Source organism: Canis aureus, chromosome 16 (genome assembly GCF_053574225.1).
Source record: "Canis aureus isolate CA01 chromosome 16, VMU_Caureus_v.1.0, whole genome shotgun sequence".
In the NCBI taxonomy this organism is placed as follows: Eukaryota; Metazoa; Chordata; class Mammalia; order Carnivora; family Canidae; genus Canis; species Canis aureus.
In genome coordinates this window covers 9,738,477-9,754,681 of record NC_135626.1, presented here as the reverse complement: position 1 = coordinate 9,754,681, position 16,205 = coordinate 9,738,477, and the positions used below count along the sequence as shown (strand labels likewise).

The 16,205-nt window shown below is 57.0% G+C and overlaps 1 protein-coding gene across 2 annotated transcripts; it reads right to left on the bottom strand.

Moving 5' to 3' along the window:
* Positions 1-176: 176 nt before the first annotated feature.
* GTF3C5 (general transcription factor IIIC subunit 5) lies at positions 177-15,522 on the bottom strand. Of its 2 annotated transcripts, none has more exons than XM_077851240.1 (11): positions 15,137-15,522; positions 12,338-12,557; positions 10,843-11,041; positions 6,701-6,896; positions 5,495-5,599; positions 4,311-4,425; positions 3,744-3,824; positions 3,424-3,521; positions 2,461-2,543; positions 1,731-1,873; positions 177-838 (listed from the first exon to the last, which is right to left on the bottom strand). In XM_077851240.1, exons 1-11 carry the CDS (start codon positions 15,299-15,301, stop codon positions 681-683), a joined length of 1,563 nt encoding a protein of 520 aa, XP_077707366.1. In that variant the 5' UTR covers positions 15,302-15,522; the 3' UTR covers positions 177-680. The 2 variants fall into 2 exon arrangements, with proteins under 2 accessions (XP_077707366.1, XP_077707367.1); XM_077851241.1 differs by lacking the exon at positions 15,137-15,522 and adding an exon at positions 14,471-14,950.
* Between the last annotated feature and the right edge of the window lie 683 nt (positions 15,523-16,205).

Sequence of the window (16,205 nt, the reverse complement as noted above, 5' to 3'; positions counted from 1 at the left end):
GCAACAGGGACCGTGTCCCTGCAAGCCTCTCAAGAACACATCTGGCACAGCAAGGGATGAGGTCGAGGCTACAGGACCTCCTGGGACGTGATGTCTGGGGTACTCGAAGCTGCTCTTACCTGACCTGCAAGAGGAAACTCCTCTCTGGCTCCAAAACCCTCACTGAGCCACTGAGACTCCTTGAAAAAGTATATTTGATAAGGACAACTGGGCCCCGGATGAATGGGATGCAAACCCAAGGACAGTCTTCGCCCATCTGTAACCACGGACCAGCTTCCTCACTGGTCATCAGCCATCACTGCCATCAGTCATAAGCTCCAAAGCAAGACTGACACCTCCCCTAGTCACATCATCTCCACCTCCAGCTTTTGTTGTTTTCAGCCACAGAGAGGTGCTATGCACCGGCCCAGCCTGCTAGACAATGGACTGGTTCATGGCTGCCAGTCCTTTGGGGATCTCCCCAAGCACTGGGGGCCCGAGGGCAACCCCAAGCAGCAGGTGTCACAGGCAGACAGGCAGGAGCAGGGTCAGCTGCACCCAGTGCCAAGACCCCAGCTTTCCTCTGGGGGTGCTCCTAGGGCTGTTCTGGTTACCGTGGGCAGCACTGGGGAGCCACGGCTTGTCCTGGCTCCGTCAGTCTTGCATGATCAAGGAGGCCCAGCCTTGGGGGCAGGGCTGTGTCACACGTAGTCCAGAATCTCTGTCTCCATCTCATTGTCACTGCCATCAGATGGCTTGAAATCCTCCTCCTCCTCTTCATCGTCCTCCTCGTCTTCCCCGGACTCATACGTCAGCTGCTCTTTCTCTCTGTCGGCCTTGGCCGGGCTGGTGAAGAGAGCTGGGGCCAGGAGACAAGGCCATGTGTGTCCCAGCACAGACTTCCTGCGTGGCCCCCAGATCCCCAGCTACTGCAGGTCTGAGGCCCAGAGAGGTGCCAGACAGCCCAGCCCTGCGACCAGCCATCAGGTTGCTGGAGGCCTACCTACAGCTCTGGGTGTCTGGGCTCAAGCCCCAGAGAAGCTGCCTCGGGAAGTACAGAGGCCTGGGGCACCTGGCACTCTACTGTTTAACAAGCACTTCAGGGAGATACTGAAGCCAACAGCTTGGAAAACCACTTCCTTGAGGAGGCTGGGCAGCTTCCTGGGTCCAAGGGACCCCGAGAATGCACAGGACATGTTGGGTAAGTGCTTTTTTCTGGAGGGAGGGTCCAGAACCTTAAGCAAATTCTCAGATGGGGCCCTGTCCCCTCCTCTTGCCAGCTCTGCGGCGTATGGAGGGGTCTGGGGAAGCCATGAGAGGGGCCCTCTTGCTCACTCCCCCCAGCCCCCGCCTCATCAGGCCCACAGCCTAGCAAGGGCTCCCTTTCCTCACAGTCCTCACCACCAGCCAGTTGCCAGGGCTGCCTGGTCCTGGGAAAGGGGCCGGCAGTGTGGGGGTGACAGGGAGACTGAACATGCTCGCAAGCAGCAGGAAGAGGCAGGGTGGTGCCAGGACACAAAGTGGTGGCTCCCGGCAGAGCCAGCCCAGCTCCAGCCCTGCCCCAGGGCCCGTCTCCTGCCAGAGGGCCCAGGGCCGAGCACCATGACTCCCACCCAGGCAGAGGCAGGCAGCCTGGAGATCTGGCTCCTGAGGGGGATGATTCTTGGGTGCAATTTCTCGGGGAGCAAGTCCTGTAGGGATACTTGCTCTGGCCCCAGAGTGGGGCCTCCCCTCACCCGAGCGGCTCTCACCAGGCCTCTTGGAGCGGATGATCTGCCGAATCATGAGGGACATGGTGTCTCGCAGCTCGTCACTGGTCTTGGGAAGGCACCAGCCATCGCGCTCCGTGCAGCGGCTCTCCGCCCCATCATTGCGGTGGATGATCCTCTGCAACCTGGGCGCCAGGACACGGAGTTTCTGGGAGGGTTTCCATCCGCGCTCCAGCGGAGGCGGTACAGTGCTCAGAGGATCAGCACTCGGCTGGCCACACAGGGGGCCGAGCCCAGCACCGAAGAAAAGCTGTGGACGGACGCCGGACCCTCCCTCCCTTGGGCCGCACACAATGTGGGCTGTGGCCACGCACACTTCCCTGCGGGCACCCCGGCTCTCACCTAACTCGAGCCGTGTCTAAGTGCTCCTGCTCTTCCCATCCCAGCACTCCTCGCCCCTTCTTTAAACATTACTAAGAGTTGGCTGAGAGGCTGCCGGGGCTCCAGTGGCCAGGAGGCTCAGGACTGTGACCCAAGCCTCCACGCAGGCGAAGGAGGAAGACCATAGGTCTCTGCCCAGCGCAGTGGCTTGGAGGTGTGGCCCATGCAGACCCTGGAAACTGCTCCTGGGGGCCATCAGACTGATGGAGGGGCGCCCAGCACCCGCCGCCCCAGGCAGGGCGCCCCACTGACACCAATGCAGGGGAAGAACTGCAGGGAAGGCTTTGGTCCCCAGCCCTACCCAGGCACCTCAGGGCCCCTCACTACGTACTCTTCCACGTTCAAGTCACACAACTGGTAGAACATCTGCCGATAGGGCGGCAAGGCCCCTTCCCGGAAGACGTAGACTGAGTCCTGGGGAGAGAACAGGAGGATGGGACAGTGAGCCGGAGCTCAGAGCTCTCCCCAGATGGTCTGCACCGGGCAGGCCTGGCTCCCCTCCACCTCTCCCCGGGTTCAGGGGGTGTGGACAGGCCAGAGGCCAGGAGCAGGTGTGCAGAGGCTCTGAGGCGCCCCCCACCCTGCAGCCACGAGCTATGTGGCCAGCACGTGTTACAGCGTGGGCTCACGCCAGCTCTGCAGTCTGCCCTCATTCCTCACCACCTCCTACCAACAGGTTCTGCTCTGTGGCCCTGCAGGCCACCCTCTGAGAAGCAGGGCTGACCAACTGTCCATTTTCTAGAGGTAGGGATGGTGAGAGTGAGAGTGCTTAAGGGGGAGGACAGCCACTGAGGCGATGCTGTGGCTGCCCCCATGAGAAGAGAATGCTGACAGCACCGGTTTTTGTGCCCCCGTGCCCCCCTGCATGAGGCAGTGAAGCCAGGGCTGGGGGCGCAGCTGGCAGCTCCCCGCCCCACCCACGGCAAGGGCCCGGTGGTCTGCCGTGGCTCTACACACACGCGAGCACCCCATCTGGCCCATCTGGGTGGTGGCCACAGCCTCAAATAAGGCAGCCACGTACAGCTGCCAGTGTCACATTTCCCTCTGACACTTGCTACCGCCTCTTTGCCCAGATGGTCGTCAATGCCCTGAAAATGCTCCTAGAGGCTGGGAGTCATGCAATGGTCCTGACGGGCAAAGGTGACTCTCAAAGTCCTGCCCATTGGCCCAGACCCAGGACTCTGGGAGTGTGTATGTGCCCGCCCCGCACAACGGAGGGGCCTCCTCTCCACTGTCCCCCAGACCTCCAACTGGGTGGGCGGCCACCTTTCTCAGGGGCTTAGGGGGTGCCCACCTTGAGCTTGTACTTGTTGGAGTTGGATTTCCGTGAGCTGGCTGTCCCCGATGGGCCCAGGCCCTGCTTCAGGTCCTGCATGGTGACAACCTGGCTGGCTGCAAGGGACAGTAGCAGTACTTGGAATACGGCAGGATGTTCCCCCTCCCCCTCCCCAGGGTGCTGGCCTGTGTACCCTGGAGCGGCCCCTGGGAAGCCCCATCCCATCCTACCCCACCCCACCTCACCCCACCACACCCCACCATCCCAACACCCATCTCCCTTGGTGTCTCTATGAGGGCAAATCAGCCTCAATCTGCGGGGCAAGCAGAGGCACTCACGCGTCTTTTTGACAGTGATGGGAAGGCTGTAGTTGTATGTGCTGCGCTTCGCCTTGACGGGCATGTCACTCGGGGCATAACCTGCAGACAAGGAAATGGGTGCAGAGCCCCATCTGGCAAACAGAACTGGCTTTGCACTGGGGGTGCACCAGGGTTGCTGGGGCTGGCTCCTGAGAGAGGGTCACTGTGCCCCCAGGTGCCAGCAGTCACCATTCCGCACCCCCCCCCCCCCCGGCCCACAGGACTGCGTGCTGCTGCTCCATGTGCGGCAGCTCACTGAGGGCCCGGGGACAGGACACTGACTAGGTGCCTGGCCCCCACCACAGGAACTATAATAATGCAGAATAACAGAGGGGATGGAGGGGATGAGTACCGAGCCAGAGGGCGAAGGGTAGAGCTAGGACACAAGCTGGGAGCCTCATTTCTATGCTATTCTGCATACATCTCACCAGGGGAGAAAGACTTCTACCGTCACCAAGATACATTTTTATTACGAAGGCAATGCCAGCAAAAGAAAGATATTGAGAGAGAGAAATTCAGAAAGCCAAGATCTTAGTAATTTCTTACCATATTTCATTCCACAACGGATTCGGAAATCAAGGACTTGATAAATCTTGGCGCCTGGGTTTTTTCGGGGATCGTACCCATATCGGATCCACAGGCTCCTCCAGGGACCTGTGATCTGGAGACGAAAGGTGTGAAGTGGGGCCAAGGTCCATCCCTGGTTTCCTCAGAGATGCATATTGGGCAGGGGTGGTGGTGGTGGTGGCAGCCAAACACCCCAAGAGATGGCAACACAGCTCTGGAACCCCACCTCAGCTCTGCCGTAGGGCAGGTCACTTGGCCTTTCTGAGCCTTGGTCTTCTTGCTGGAGGTCAGAGAAACCCCCTTTCCTATCACTTCTGTGAGGACTACATGAGATGATGCCCCGGGAGCCTTTAGCACAGGAAGTACCCGGTGTTACTGCCATCCCAATGGGGGGACACACTGTCCCCAACCAGTCCTCCTGAAGTGCTTCTATCTAGAAAGCCAAGGCTGAAAGACAGACAGCAGCTCTCTGAAGGCTAGGGTCGGAGCACAGGAAGGATGAGCTTCCCTTGTGCCCCACCTGTCATCACTGTCATGGTCACATCTCAGGCTTGCCTCCCCAGGGCACCATGTGGGGATCTTTGGCAGGTAGGATGACTTCCTCCAGCACCTTTGGGAACCTCAGTAATGACACCTCATCTCCAGGCCCTCCTGGACTGGGCCCAAGGTGGATCCGCCCCTCACACCCTCACACCCACTCAGCCCAGGTAGAATGAGCCTAGCCTGGTGGCCCCGTGGTTGGGCCTGCACTCTGCAGCCAAACAGGCTGGGGTCCCAAATGGCTCTGTCCATGCTGGCTAGAGGACCCTGGCACAGTCTCTATGTGTCTCTCTGAGCCTTGACTCTGCTTGAGGTAAGAAGGGAATCCTGCTTGTCACCCCTCGGGGAGGGAAACATGATATAACAGGTCCACAGCACTTAACCCAGTGCTTGGTCCTTAGAACATTCTCAATAAAAGATCATTTAAAAATGTATAATCTCGTTACTTAAGAGTTATGTGATTACTCTCTATGCCTAAAATCATCCCAGTATGGCTAGTGTTACGGAGGAGGCTCTGGAGGGCCAGGGACAGGCCTATGCTCCTGCCATAGCTCAGAGAGATCACATCAGCCATCAGGGCGGCCCTGGTGGGTGCCAAGGTGAGAGGCTGGGCAGGCACTCACCATGTAATAGGCCACGAAGGGCAGCAAGACCTTGAGCTTGTCAGGATGGACGCTGATGTTGGCCTTGACGGCGTTTCGTGACCAGATGGGCCGGATTTCAAACAGCTGTGTGGGGGGGGTTGTCAAGGCAGAGAGTGAGACGAGCACCAGCTGCTTCCTGCCCATCTGGCCCCCAGCAGACCTTTGGGGAGAGGAACTGGTGGAGATCAGCGGCTGACCCGGCAAGGAGTGGCCTCTCGGAAATGCTGTGCCCACTTTCCCTACCCTCAGAAGGGGACTGCACGCCTGGATCAGCTGTTGCTGCCCGGCCTGGGTGTCCTGAGATGACCATGAAGGACATGGTCTCTGTCCTCACGAAACTCACAGGACAGTGGGGAGGCAGACAACCAAAGGAGCCACAGCAGGGCCAAGAGGGGGACGTGCCAGAGTTCTGAGACCTTGAGCCCCAAACTCAAGGGTGGAACCTCAACTGGGATGTCATGAAGGATGAAGAGGATGGCCTGGCCCAAGGAAGGCGTGCAGAAGGCCAGGGTGGCTGGAGGGTAGGGCAGAAGACTGGGCTGGATCCAGAAGACAAGTAGGGTCCCCTACGTCTCCCCTCCAGTGTCCAGCAACTGCTGGAAACCAGTAAGGTGTCCACACGTCTTTTAAGAAATATGCCCCCATACCACAAGGGAAGAGTCAATTTCACAAGGGCAGAGGAGAGCTTCAGTCAGCTGCAGTGTGGCCTCACTGAGAACCTGCCATCCATGCTTGTGGAGGCATTAGTAACAGAGGCCACTGCAGGCTCCTCCCAGGACCTGCCAGCTGGGGGGACAGTGTAAGGCCACTCCTGTCCACTCCAGCACTAGCAGGGACGAAGCATCAGGTGGAATAGAGTATGTGCTCCATCTGGTTTCTTACCACCAGTGATAGAGAAATGAAGGCTTCCTGAACCCCAAAGCTCCACTGTGAAGTCACGAGCAGACAATGCACCGACTGCTTACCACCCCCTAAGGGACCTTTCAAGAATTCTAAGAAGTATTTTCAACCCTGGGAATGTAGGGCTTATATTGATGTGGCTTTGAGATGTGACATCTGAAGAGGAGACGTTCCCATATGCTGATGAACCAGTTTTAAAGTCACTACAGCCAACAGCAAAAGGAGGGAAGGGACCCAGGTGGGCAAACGGGAGGTGGTCAGTGAGGAGGCAGGCCCCAAGCTCACCTTTCTCAAATCCTCCTCCACCTTCTGGTCAATGGGGTTGGTGGAAATCCTCCTCCATGTCTGGACAGCAGCCTCCAGCGGCTGCGTGGGCACCTCGTCCTCCTCAAAGTTGACAAAGATGGCATTGTGGGGGCGCCGGGCCCTGCTCAGGCCAATCAGGTTCTCTCCCGAGACGGGGGGGTTGTTGTAGCCTTCCCTGAGACAGAGAGAGCTGGTGTGGGCTGCAGCACTGGGAAGACCCCAGGCCGGACCAGGCAGGGAGCCCACCACGTGATGATGCCAGCAGCACACATGTAGGGGCCCCTCCCTGGAACCTGGGTCAGGGGTTGGGGAAGACTCTCAGCACCTGTGTTCTCAGGCTGATGGCCAGGCAGGAGCAGGGACAGCGACTGCCGAGGACAGCTCAGGGAGGCCAAAAGGGGTGAGGCTGCTGGTCTGAGAAGTGTACGCACAGCGCCATATAGCCTGTGGAAACTGGAAACTGTGCAAGTGTCCACCAGGCAGGAATGGTGAGCTCAGGATGGTGTGGCTACACAGGACCCACTTCATCAGCTGGCAGGCAATACCTACATTTGCTGACTTTTACGACTCACTCACTAAACCTTCAAAACAATCCTATAAGAAGGGAATCAATTTCCTATGAAGTAACCAGCAGCAGCTAGATACCTACCTTGAGTCAGAGCTCATGAGGACAGAGCTGGGACTCCAGGGCCCTGAGAACCCCAACCTACCACCTCTGACAGAGCATGTCTGACCCAGAAACATCTCGACAACAGCTAGGTGAAGGAATGAGGGACATTACTGAGCAGTACAGAGGGCAAAGTGAGGGTTAAGCACCAGCTATGCACAGGCCCCTCTCTTTTGGCACCAGGCTGAGATGCTAAGGTGGCTACCTTATTCCTGTGGGATGGTAGAGGAGCTGGGGGTGCTCAGGTCATGATCCTGGGGTCCTAGGATCAAGCCCCACATGAGGCTCCCTGCTCAGCGGGGAATCTGCTTCTCCCTCTCCCTTGGCCCCTCCCTCCCCCACTTGTGCATGCCCTTTCTCTCTCTCTAATCAATAAATTAAAAAATATATATGTATTTTTTAAAAGGTGGGATGTCAGGGATGCCTGGGTGGCTCAGTGGTTGAGTGTCTGCCTTTGGCTCAGGATATGATCCTGGAGTTTTGGGATCGAGTCCTGCATCAGCCTCCTGCATGAGCCTGCTTCTCTGCCTGTGTCTCTGCCTCTCTCTGAGTCACTCATGAATAAATAAATAAAATCTTAAAAAAAAAAAAAAAAGGTGGGATGTCAGAAATGTCAAGCCCATACTAAAACAGAGAGAAGAGTCTCAAGAAGCCTCACAACCCATCGTGAGCCTTAATGATTATCACCACACAGCCAATTTAATTTCATCCATACCCTACTCCAAACCTACAAAATTATTTTGAAATATATTGTTTCACTTATTTTTTTAATTAATTAATTTATTTATGATAGTCACAGAGAGAGAGAGAGATTGGCAGAGACACAGGCAGAGGGAGAAGCAGGCTCCATGCACCGGAAGCCCAATGTGGGATTCGATCCCGGGTCGCCAGGATCGCGCCTGGGCCAAAGGCAGGCACCAAACTGCTGCGCCACCCAGGGATCCCTGTTTCACTTATTTTTAATTAAGACTTCTAAAAAGACTTATTTATTTATTTTGGGGGTTGGTGATGGCAGAGAGAGAGGGAGACAGAGTCTTAAGCAGACTCTACCCTGAGCAAGGAGCCTGACCTGGGGCTTGATCTCATGACGCTGAGATCATGATTCTAGCCAAAGTCAAGAGTTGGACGCTTAACCAAATGAGCCACCCAGGCACCCCCCCATCCCCCCGGTGATTATTACCTTTTAAAATTGTTTCATTTCTACCTTAATTTTCAACATGAGTATAAACTACCTGCATACTTATAAAAGACAAAGTGATTTTTTACTTTGGGAAATAAAATGACTAAGAAGGGAGCGAGTCTGTGCCTTTTTTATACAGTGACTCTATTAGAAACCACCCTGAACAGGTGTACTACTGCCCTGTCTTCAAAGACATCCCCCAAGACCCTGGACACCCCCAAGAGGGAAGGCCTCAGTGACTGACTCCAGCCCAGGTAGTCCACTGGGGCCTGTCACCATGGGGAAATGGCTCCTTGGCTGCCTCGCCAGCTGCCCTACTAACTCCCTCAAGGAGGAAGGACCCCCTTCAGGCCAGGCTCCAGGCCGTCCTCTGCCCACAGTCCTGTAGGAGGCTCAACGTCCTGAACCCTAGAGGGGGTGTTTCATCAGCAAGTGCTGACCGCGGGTCGTGGAGCCTGGCATCAGCAGAGAACAGACGAGGTCCAGCAAGGCTGCAGCCTGGCCTCCCCGCCAGCCCTGGCAGATCCAGGAAGGCCAGCAGAGCTGAGAAATCAATAGTGGCCCTGGGAAAAAAGGCAGGTTGTTTCCATTTGCTAGAAAATCAATAAGCCACATGGGGAGGGGAACAGGATGTGTGGTCCAAGGGTAGGTGGCCTTCCTCCCTTGTCCCCCTCCCAGAGGCTTGGGAGCAGTTGCCTCCCAGCCCCACGGGACAGTGGGGGGATTCAGCTGTTCCAGCCCCTGCCAGGACCCAGAGTGCGGAGGGTCTGATTTCCTCTGCCTATTTTCGTGTCTGTTTTCTGGCCATGAGGGCAAATGCTTCGTGTCTATTTCTGGCCATGAGGGAAATACTCAAAGCATTTCAGAAATATGCAAATTGTCTGTCCTCCACCAACCTGAGACTCCTGTGCCAAGTACCACACATGCAGAAAACCCTGCCACCCCGCATGGAGGGCTTCGGCTGGGGGCGGTGGGGCCTGACCTGCTCTGTTCCTATAGTCTGTCACGTTCTGCCCCTCAAACCACCACTAGCTCCTGTGGTCAGGAAGGGTCAGGTGCTGTCCCTGGCCCTGGCAAGAGCACACAGGCTCGTGGGAGAACATGAGTCCTTCCCCGTGGGAGGCACGCAGACCGCTTTCTCGAGGATGCACTGGGAAGTGGGGGGCCGAGGCAGGTGTGGCAAGTGGCAGACAGATGCCCATCACTGAAGCTTGTGCCACAGCTGGGCCTCCACGGAGCCACTCTCCTACTTCGGGCTGTGTTTGGGAACCTCTGTGTTTTTTAAAGGGGACAATACACCTTCTCCATAGAATCAAATCTAAGCCCTTCACCTCAGTCTGAGACCCTTAGCCCTACCACTCTCCTGGACTCCCTCTGCAACCACTCCTCAGCTGGTGCCAGTCCCCTGATCTAGAACGTTCTCCCCGGATCTTTACCTGCCCAGCTCTGTCATCATTCAGGTCTGTTTCAAACGTCAGCCCCTCGAGGGTGCTGAGACCTCACCCCATTCACTGCCCTTATGACCCGCACCCCTTTTGTCTTCTCTAAGACACACACCTGACCACAGGCCCATCGCTCATTCACGGTTCACTCATGCGCCATCCAGCACCCCACCCAGCCTAGTGTGGTCCAGGTCTGTTCTCTGCCGATGCCGGGATCCATGACCCGTGGTCAGCACTTGCTGATGAAAACATTTAGTGAGGAAAGAGAACATTCTCATCCTCTCGCCCCTCCACAGATAACTGCTCTGGGCCCTACCTTCCAGATTTTTCTAGGTTTCTATTGTCATGCCACAATTTATTTCCATACCACAAAAGGTGCTGCCTTTTCATAGAGCAGGGTACCCTGGGCAAGTGCCACATTGGTCCACGAGCCCGCTCTCTCAGACACTACATGGTGTTCCCCAGCAGAGAGGGGCTGTAAATTCATCAGCCACATCCCTATTAATGGACTGATGACTTCATTCTATCAATGAACACTCACTGCTCTAAGTATTTCGGGTACATGCTTTTGGGCGTAGGTCTCTCAAGTCTTAAGGTGACATCCTGTTACCCTCTCCGTGTCCTGGGACCTCTGAGCAAGATCTCTGGGTTGGGGCACAGGTACCAGTTACGCCACCTCCAGAGGTGTTGGAGCCACAGGCCTGCAAAGCCAGCAGTGCTGAGGGCCTGATTCGGGAGTGGCAGAGCTGAGCCCTGGACCCAGGAGCTCTAACCACAGAGCCCTTGCTCTGAGTCTTGATGCTGCAGCAGCAGGGGGACTGGAGGGGCTTACCGGTGCTGCGTCTCTGGTCGATAGAAATAGTCCACTGGGGTATCCAGCCGGGAGAAGATTGGCGGGGGGATGTAGAGCGGCAGCTCTTGGTGGAAGAAACTCTCCTTCTCAGGCTTGAGCATGAGCACTCTGTCATACATCGACATGTGCCTGCCATTGGCCTCTGTGTGCACAGCCAAGTACTGGAAGTCGGACATCCCTGGAAAGAGAGGCAGCCAGACGGTGGACACCCTATTACACCTTCCCAGGAAACAGCAGCTGCTGCATATCAACACCCACATGTTCTCGGGGTGCCAAGACAGCTGGGCAGTGGACACTTCTGGGCAATGGGGGTGGGAGCCGAAATGGCACCTACGAAATACTTCCATGCACTTGACTCCATGTGCTTGGGCATCTCCTAGAGGGGCGGGGGGCGGTGCAGTGTGCAAAAGTCTGGTCTAGGTTGGTGCTTCTTGAAATACAGAGCACACACGATTTACCTGGGACCTAGCTAAAGACTCTGGGATGCTGTGCCTCAGACAAGCTCCCAGGTGGGGGGGCGGGTGCTGCTGGTGCACTGAGCAGTGGGGTGCCGGCTCAATCAGACAGATGGAAAATGCATCACTGGGAGACCTCCCCCCAGGAGGAGGGGCAGCCCTCTCTCTGTTGGGGGGAGGGGGATACCATGTTCCACCAGAATGACTGACATTCAACATGCACAGTGCAGGGTCCCTGGTCCTGGTTTCATTTCTTTCCACTTTCCAGCCCCTCTTCCTTGCCCATCTGTGTTCTCTGCAGGTTCTCTCTCAGAACAGCAGCAGGCACTGTGCATCCCTAAGGCTCGCTAGTAACCTGCCAAGTGCCTCCTGTGTGCATGAGCCGGTCCCTTAACACCATCCCCCTGACCCCCACCCTTCACAAGGGCCTAAGAAACCCAGGGCCCCACACTACAGACAAGTGCCCAAGGCTGAGGGAAGCCGAGCCCCTGCCCCTGCCCTTTCGTTCCTTCTTACTGCCTGTCCCACTCAACCCCTTACGGCCTCCTCACTGGGGTTCCCTACGGGTAGCAAACTGACTGGGGACCTCAGGGAAGACACCAATTGGCTAAGACTTCAACGAAACAGGAGGTCCCAAGAGGCTGAGTGATCTGGGAAGGCTGCTGAGGAAAAGCAGGACCAGTACCAGCCAAGACTTAGTGGAGGTTCCAAAACGCTGAGGGTCAAAAACCAGAGACCTGCTAAGCAGTTGTATTTGACCCCCACATAATGGACTCAGAGACTTAGGGATTCCTTAGGGATGTGGAAGATGAGGCAGCAGTGAGCCCACAGTCCACTGAGAACTGCTGCATGGAGGGAGGAACGTGTGCCTCTTGGGCCTGCGCTGCCCCGCTCTGCTCCTCCCCTGCCCCTCACTCCTGGGCACAGACTGGCCCCCTTCCCTGTGGATGACCCACAGAGCACCTGCAGGAATGTGGACGCAGGCCCTGACATAATCCAACGCAGAAAGTTGCAGTTACCTTGAAACTTGTAAACGGTGGAGATGATGCCAAGAATCTCGATGTCAAATGTGACCTCCGGCTGGGCCTCAAGCCCCAACACCTCCCTTTGCCGCTTGGTCTTCCTCCTGATCCGGAACAGCAGGCTGCTGGTACTGAAGCGGTTGGCACACACGGGGTGGCAGTAAGGGTCCTTGGGCCGGAAGTAGAGCTCCAGCCTCTTGGTGGGGTCTGCATAGATCTGTGGCCAACAAAGACAGTGAAGTAGTGACCAGCTAAGCAGCTGGTAGGGGGCTGCTCCCCTCTCAGCAAAAGCCTAATGGTGACCTGGCTGCTAAGGGAAGGGCCAGGAGGCTTATGGTTCATTCTGAGCTTTTAATTCTCAAGAGACCCTTTTTTTTTTTAACCTGAGTATCTTAGTGTTTACCTAGCAGAGAAAATAAGGATAGTCTCTACCTTCTAATAGGCTGGAGACACTAACTGCCAACTAAGTAAAGCCTCCCCCCACCTCCCGCCTCCTCCCTGTGCCTGTTCAGTGCCGGGAATCATAAGCCTCCTCTGGCAACAATCCACGGTGGTCTTTTCAACCCCGGGTTTACCATGGAGGGGACTGAGGCCGGCAGGGGTGGGTGGCTTGTCTTGACTTCCTACTCTAGGAACTACCTGCCCCAAAGGGTCTTGCTATTCAGTCTCACAGGCAAATGTTTCCAGGTCCAAAGGAAATTAATTAGTAGCAAGCACTAAGACTCTGACAGGATGTCACTTATCCTTTCCAAAGCTTGGTTCCTTCTCCTTAAAATGGAGATACGACTAGTACCTACTCACAGGATTGTTACAATGATTAAACGAATCATTGAATCGTTGGATATGTAACACGCTTAGTCTGGTGTCTAACTCGTGATGAACATGCTACATGGGTCACCCACCCACAAGTGCTTGCCCTGAACAGGCCAGGAGGGACCCTGTAAGTGTCAGCTGTGTGTGTATGAAAGCTTCAACGATGCTCACTGGGCCAAGAGCATCTGCCTTCTAGCTTGCTGGCTCCCAACACTAAGGACACAGCCTGGCCTTTAGTAGGTGCTCAGAAAACATGGAGGGAAAGAAGGTTAAAAGAAGCCTCAACCTTCAGGATTCCCTTCTCATGAAACACATTATCTACGAGACCATGAGGCTGGGAATAATCCCAGATGCGGGCCTGGCAGAGGAAGTGCACAAGCAGCATGAACAGAATGAATCAATGACCAGTCTCTTCCAAAGGGCTCACATTGTAGCCGGATACAAATACCCCTGGGGTCAGTGGGAGCAAGGGTCCTGTCAATGCCACGGTAAAATGAGTAAGTCAGGGTAAAAGAACCAAACGTGACTAACTGTGCCTCTGTGGCTTCCTGTGTTCAATGACAGGTTTTCAATATTCATTAAGGATGAGAAAGCAGCAGGTAAAAGAGTTCAGACTTCAAAGGGGAGACATGCATGAGTTCAAATCCCTACTGTACTGTCTGACCCAACTTTGCCTACCTGAGTCTTCATCTGAAAAATAGGAATAATGGTACCTAACTCATTAGACTGTCGTGAGTATTCAGTCGTGCACCTGACAAATATTTTTGGAAGAAGGTACTATCGTGGATGTTAGGACTACAGAAGTGAATGAGACAAGGTCCTGCTTTCATGGAGTTTACAGTCTCAGAGCCAAACGGCCAAGACACGATAAACATGTTAAAACATAATTTCAGGCTGGAAGTAACAGGTCAGGGTGTCTGGATGGCTCAGCTGGTTAAGCACCTGCCTTCAGCTCAGGTCATGATCCCAGGGTCCTGGGATGAGCACTGCCTCAGGCTCCCTGTTTGGCTGGGAGTCTGCTTCTCGTTCTCTCTTGGCCCCTCCACCCCCATCCCCACTTGTGCTTAGGCATGCTGCTCTAATAAACCAAATCTTTACAAGAGAGGGGTGGGGGGAGGGTGGGATTAACAGGTCCAGGAGCCAGATGCGAACTACTAGAAGCCACTTCAATTACAGCAGTCAGAGAAGGACTCTCTACAGAAGAGACAGTTCAAGCTCTGGCGCATGAAAATCACTTCCCCCCAGCCTTGCACGAGGTAAGAATTCATCCCAGCTCCCCCATTTTTCCAGAGACCTTGAACAAACTGCCTCAGTTACCTGGGTAAAATGCAGACCACGTCACTTGCTACCCAGCAGGGTTCTAATGAGGATGATATAGGAGTAAAGCACCTGGAATTGCGACTGTTACGGAAGACGTCATTGGTCATCACCACCTTTATTTTTTTAAGATTTTATTTATTTGACAAAGAGAGAGAGAGCAGAAGCAGGGAGAGGGGCAGAGGGAGAGGAGAAGCAGACTCCCCGCTGAGCAGAGAGCCGGACGTGGGACGTGGGACTCGATGCCGGGACCCTGAGGTCACGACCCGAGCGGAAGGAGGCGGCGCTCCCCATTACCACCTTTAACCCTAACAACGCAGCCCCTGGTCCCCTCTCCCGCGCCTGGGTCTACTCTGTGAAGGAGGGAGGGGCAGCCCAGCAGGTCGCGGGGGCTGCAGCCGAGCTGCACTCCCCGGATCCCGGAGAAGAGGAGGGAAAGGACGCCCAGCCCCAGGTCTCCACTACAGCCCCTTCCCGGAGTTCGCCCGGCAGGCGGTCCTCCCCGGCGAGGGGAGGTAGGTGCCCGCCCACTGGCGTCCCAGCGACCGCCCCCAGCGCCGTTGCCAAGGAAACTGCGCTTCCCCCGGGTGGTCCCCCCGCGCCCCCCCCCCCCCCCCGCCGAGGTCTCGAGACGCCGTCTACCCCGCGGTCCCGGCCGCTCCTCACCCGGGAGACGCCCTCCTCGCCGCCCAGAGTCCGCAGCATCTTGGGCACGTCGCGCACCACGCCGGGGTACTCCACGCACACCATGCGCTGCTCGCGCCGCAGGTCCACGGGCACCGCGACCCCCGGCCCCGCGTCGGCGGCCGCCGCAGCCACCGTCGCCGCCATCCCTGCCCCTGTGGCCCGGCCCGCCGCGGCCCGGCCCTGCGCGTGCTCCGAGGGGCCTCGCCGCAATGGTTCCGCGAGAGAATCGTTCCGGGAGCCCCGGCTGCCCGCGAGTCTCTGTATCCCTGGGCTCCTCCAGACTCGAGGCCCCTGGAAGCTCAGACCCGCGGGCAGGCCCCCAGGCTGCGGGGTGAAGGGCCACCTGGGCCTCAATTTTGGATTTAAAAAGAAGGAAGATAGCCCGAGGGGCGGGGCAAGGGCATGTCGCTCCTAGCAACCCGCGGACCAGCTCTCGACTTCAGCCAATGGCAACCCGTCCCGGGACAGCCGGCTTCCACCCTTTCTCGCCAGCTCAGACTCGTCAGCCAATGAGGAAGCAGAACTGGGAAGAGACCCGCCCCCCCCGGGGCTCCTTCCAATGACGGCACGGGGGCGGGCCCGAGACACACTTCCGGCGTGGGACGTCCCGGCGCTGAGTGGGTTTCCGGCGGGTCTGCAGGGGGGCCCCTGCGGCCCTGCACGCGCGGCTCCGGGAAGGGCTCCCCCGCTGCTCCCCGCGCGGAGGCCGAGTGGAGTCGAGTCTGGAGACGCAGGCGTGAGGAGACTGCGCTTCGAAGGCTCGCCGCCCCTGCACGCACGCAGCACCCCGGCGCTCCCCGGGCCTCGGAGCGGCGGACCGTTATTAAGCGCCTGCTGTGTGCTGGGCACAAGCGGGCCCTTAACCGGACGGAGCTGTGGGGAGCAGAGTGGGGGCGTGAGGGGCCGGAGGGGCCGCAGGCCGGACGGAGCCGAGATCCGAGCCTGCCCAACCGGTGGGCTCCCCTCGGGCGCGGGGCTGAGCCCTGGAAGGGTCTCGTACCTGGAGCGGCTGAGCTCAGCTGTGCGGCGGGAGGACGGGCTGCTGCGT

Coding starts and splice junctions, on each gene's coding strand:
- GTF3C5 (XM_077851240.1), bottom strand. CDS start 15,301: ATGGCGGCGACGGTGGCTGCGGCGGCCGCCGACGCGGGGCCGGGGGTC. Junction 12,558..15,136: donor GCGAGGAGGGCGTCTCCCGG/GTGAGGAGCGGC, acceptor TGTTGGCCACAG/ATCTATGCAGACCCCACCAA. Junction 11,042..12,337: donor CACCGTTTACAAGTTTCAAG/GTAACTGCAACT, acceptor CTCTCTTTCCAG/GGATGTCCGACTTCCAGTAC.